At 35.9% G+C, this 2,710-nt stretch overlaps 1 protein-coding gene across 1 annotated transcript; it reads left to right on the forward strand.

Moving 5' to 3' along the window:
• The first annotated feature begins 978 nt into the window (after positions 1 to 978).
• On the forward strand, positions 979 to 1,979 carry LOC137833973 (uncharacterized). The gene is made up of 3 exons (XM_068642043.2): positions 979 to 1,482; positions 1,558 to 1,749; positions 1,833 to 1,979. Exons 1-3 carry the CDS (start codon positions 979 to 981, stop codon positions 1,977 to 1,979), a joined length of 843 nt encoding a protein of 280 aa, XP_068498144.2.
• The last annotated feature ends 731 nt before the right edge of the window (positions 1,980 to 2,710 follow it).

A 2,710-nucleotide genomic window follows, 5' to 3' on the forward strand; every position in this document is an offset into this window, starting at 1 on the left:
GATATCCGGAAGTCTTCTTTTAACCTTACGGATGCAAGCGTTTGTAAGTCAGTAACATTTTCTACACCATATCACTGCATTACGGATATAATTATCCGGAATTTATTTTTGTATTATGGATTTAAATATTCTTAGCTGTTTTTTGAATTATGGATATCCATATCCGTAGTTGTTTTTTGAATTATGGATATCCATACCCGGAATAGTTTACTATGTTCTGGATGTAGGAATGCGGAAGTGTATGTTTTGACTTATGAATTTCTGTATCCGCAAGCTAAGTAAATTTTTTTTCCACCGTTGTGAATGGATACACAAGACTCATGGGAATTTCATGAGAGATTGATGTGTGTGATGGATTAGACGATGTTGATATGGAGCATTCAATAACTTACAATGCGTTAGATAATGAAGATATGACACATAAGTGTAGTGAGACATTTACTACAAATGAGGTAAGGTAAATGTTGGGGTTTTGAATGTTATTGTTTATGAATGATTTTAAAATTTGGCTTATGTTATTGTAGGTATTTCGTGATCGAGATGAGCTGTTAGACTGGGCGAGAAGTGTTGGTTATAGTTATGGGTTTGTTATTATTATATTAAGGTCAGATACATGGACGGGCCAACGAGGAAGGATGACATTCGTATTATTAGGTTGTGAGAGAGGAGGTAAATACAAGTGATATAAAAAAGACGTAGATACAAGTGGAACGGGAAGTAGGAAGTGTGAGTGTCCTTTCAGATTGCGAGGCAAACCAGTCAAAGGTGGTCAAGGGTGGATGGTTGAATTAATTTGTGGATCTCACAATCATGATTTGGCGGAGACAATGGTAAGTCATCCGTATGCTGGAAGGTTAAGTGTAGAGGAAAAGGTTATGGTGGAGGATATGACTAAAACTTCAGTGAAGGCAAGAAATAGTTTACTAACAATGAAAGAGAGAAATGAGAAGAATGTGACGACAATAAAGCAAGTTTATAATGCAATGTGTGTTCACCGAAGATCAGAATGAGATAGCCTTTCCAGAGAAGACATCTATTAACGCACCACATGCTAAGGTGAAAACAAAAGGTGCTGTAAAGATGGCTCTTCCTACGAAATTCATGAGATCAACTAAGCGAATGCCTTCTTATTTTGAACATGTGGATTTGTTACACTCGCAAGAGGATAGTTGTTCGACTAAAAAATCTATGGAAGGACACTTACCACAAATTCTACCACCAAAATCCATTCCTTTCTTTGATCAGTTCCCTGCAGGGCATCATCCATACATTCTTGATGTTGTGGACGTTAAGGCTGATGGCCATTGTGGGTACCGTGCTGTTGTTGCCAAATTGGGCATGGGAGAGGAGTCATGGGCTGTTGTTCGAATGAATTTGTTAAAAGAACTAAGTGAATGGAGACAAGAATATGTTGAACTGTTTGATGGTGATGAACGATATGAATACTTGAAGAAGTCACTTCTAGTTGACCACATGTCTATGGTACGAATGGCTAAGACCCTTTCATTTGTACTTTGCATTTCACCATTTAACTTTGTTCCTCAATTGAACTTGCAGGCAGGAACAGATAAGTGGATGACAATTCCAGACATGGAATACGTTATTGCTAATCGGTACAATGCTATTTTGGTTTCATTGTCCATGATACAATCATTGACTATTTTTCTATTAAGAACCCAACCTCCAAGTAACTTTACTCAACACCGAATCATTGCAATTGGGCACGTTCATGGAAATCATTTTGTCCAGGTATACCCAAAATATATTAAAATGTAAAGTCACTAATAGTGCTAACTTAAAATTTATGTAACTTATATTTATTACTTTTATAGGTGAAGCTGAAAGCTGGTTGTCCTATTCCACCTACAGATATATTGTGGGCATCACATTGTTATTCTACAACCCAATCTTGGTCAACATACTGCACTAGCCATATGCAAGTTTACACACAAATAATGTCCATTAGACGATATTTCTAATCTTAAACATTTGTAATAGATAACTAATGTTTTTGTTTTGGGATGTTTTAATATATGTATTGACTACATTTGTGATGCATTTATGCGTGCTGAAACATGTATCCTATACACACAATGGTGCCTACAGATGACAATATCCAGAACACGTTGTTTTTTTTTTGTGGATGAGAATATTCGAAACCCATATTGGTGCCTATGGATGGATTTATCCGTAACCCAATATTGGTACCTATGGATGGATTTATCCGTAACCCAATATTGGTGCCTATGGATGGATTTATCCGTAATCTAATATTGGTGCATATGGATAAAAAAATCTGGAAGTCATACAGCTGCTTATGGATGGAAAAATCCATAAGTCATAAACATGTCTATGGATGGAAAAATCCGAAAGTCAATCAGGTGCCTATGGATGTCAATATCCGGAACATTTAAGTGTTAATAGTTAAAAGCAGTACATGATTTTTTTAAATGCTCAGAACTTAACAATACTAAAATCCACATTCAATAATATTATAGATAAGGTTCAAATACGTCATCATTATCCCTAATACATGCTCAATCAATAATATAGATAAGGTTTAAATACATAAAAAAGAATCTTAATACATTATCCCTAATACATGCTCAATCATTCCTACGTGAATGTCTCCTGACATATACAACCCTATCATCAGTCACTCCTCGTGCTAACATAATGGTTGATTGTATGCCTTCCCAAACAGGGTTGC

Source organism: Phaseolus vulgaris, chromosome 5, assembly GCF_051622355.1.
Source record: "Phaseolus vulgaris cultivar YP4 chromosome 5, ASM5162235v1, whole genome shotgun sequence".
Taxonomy (NCBI): domain Eukaryota; kingdom Viridiplantae; phylum Streptophyta; class Magnoliopsida; order Fabales; family Fabaceae; genus Phaseolus; species Phaseolus vulgaris.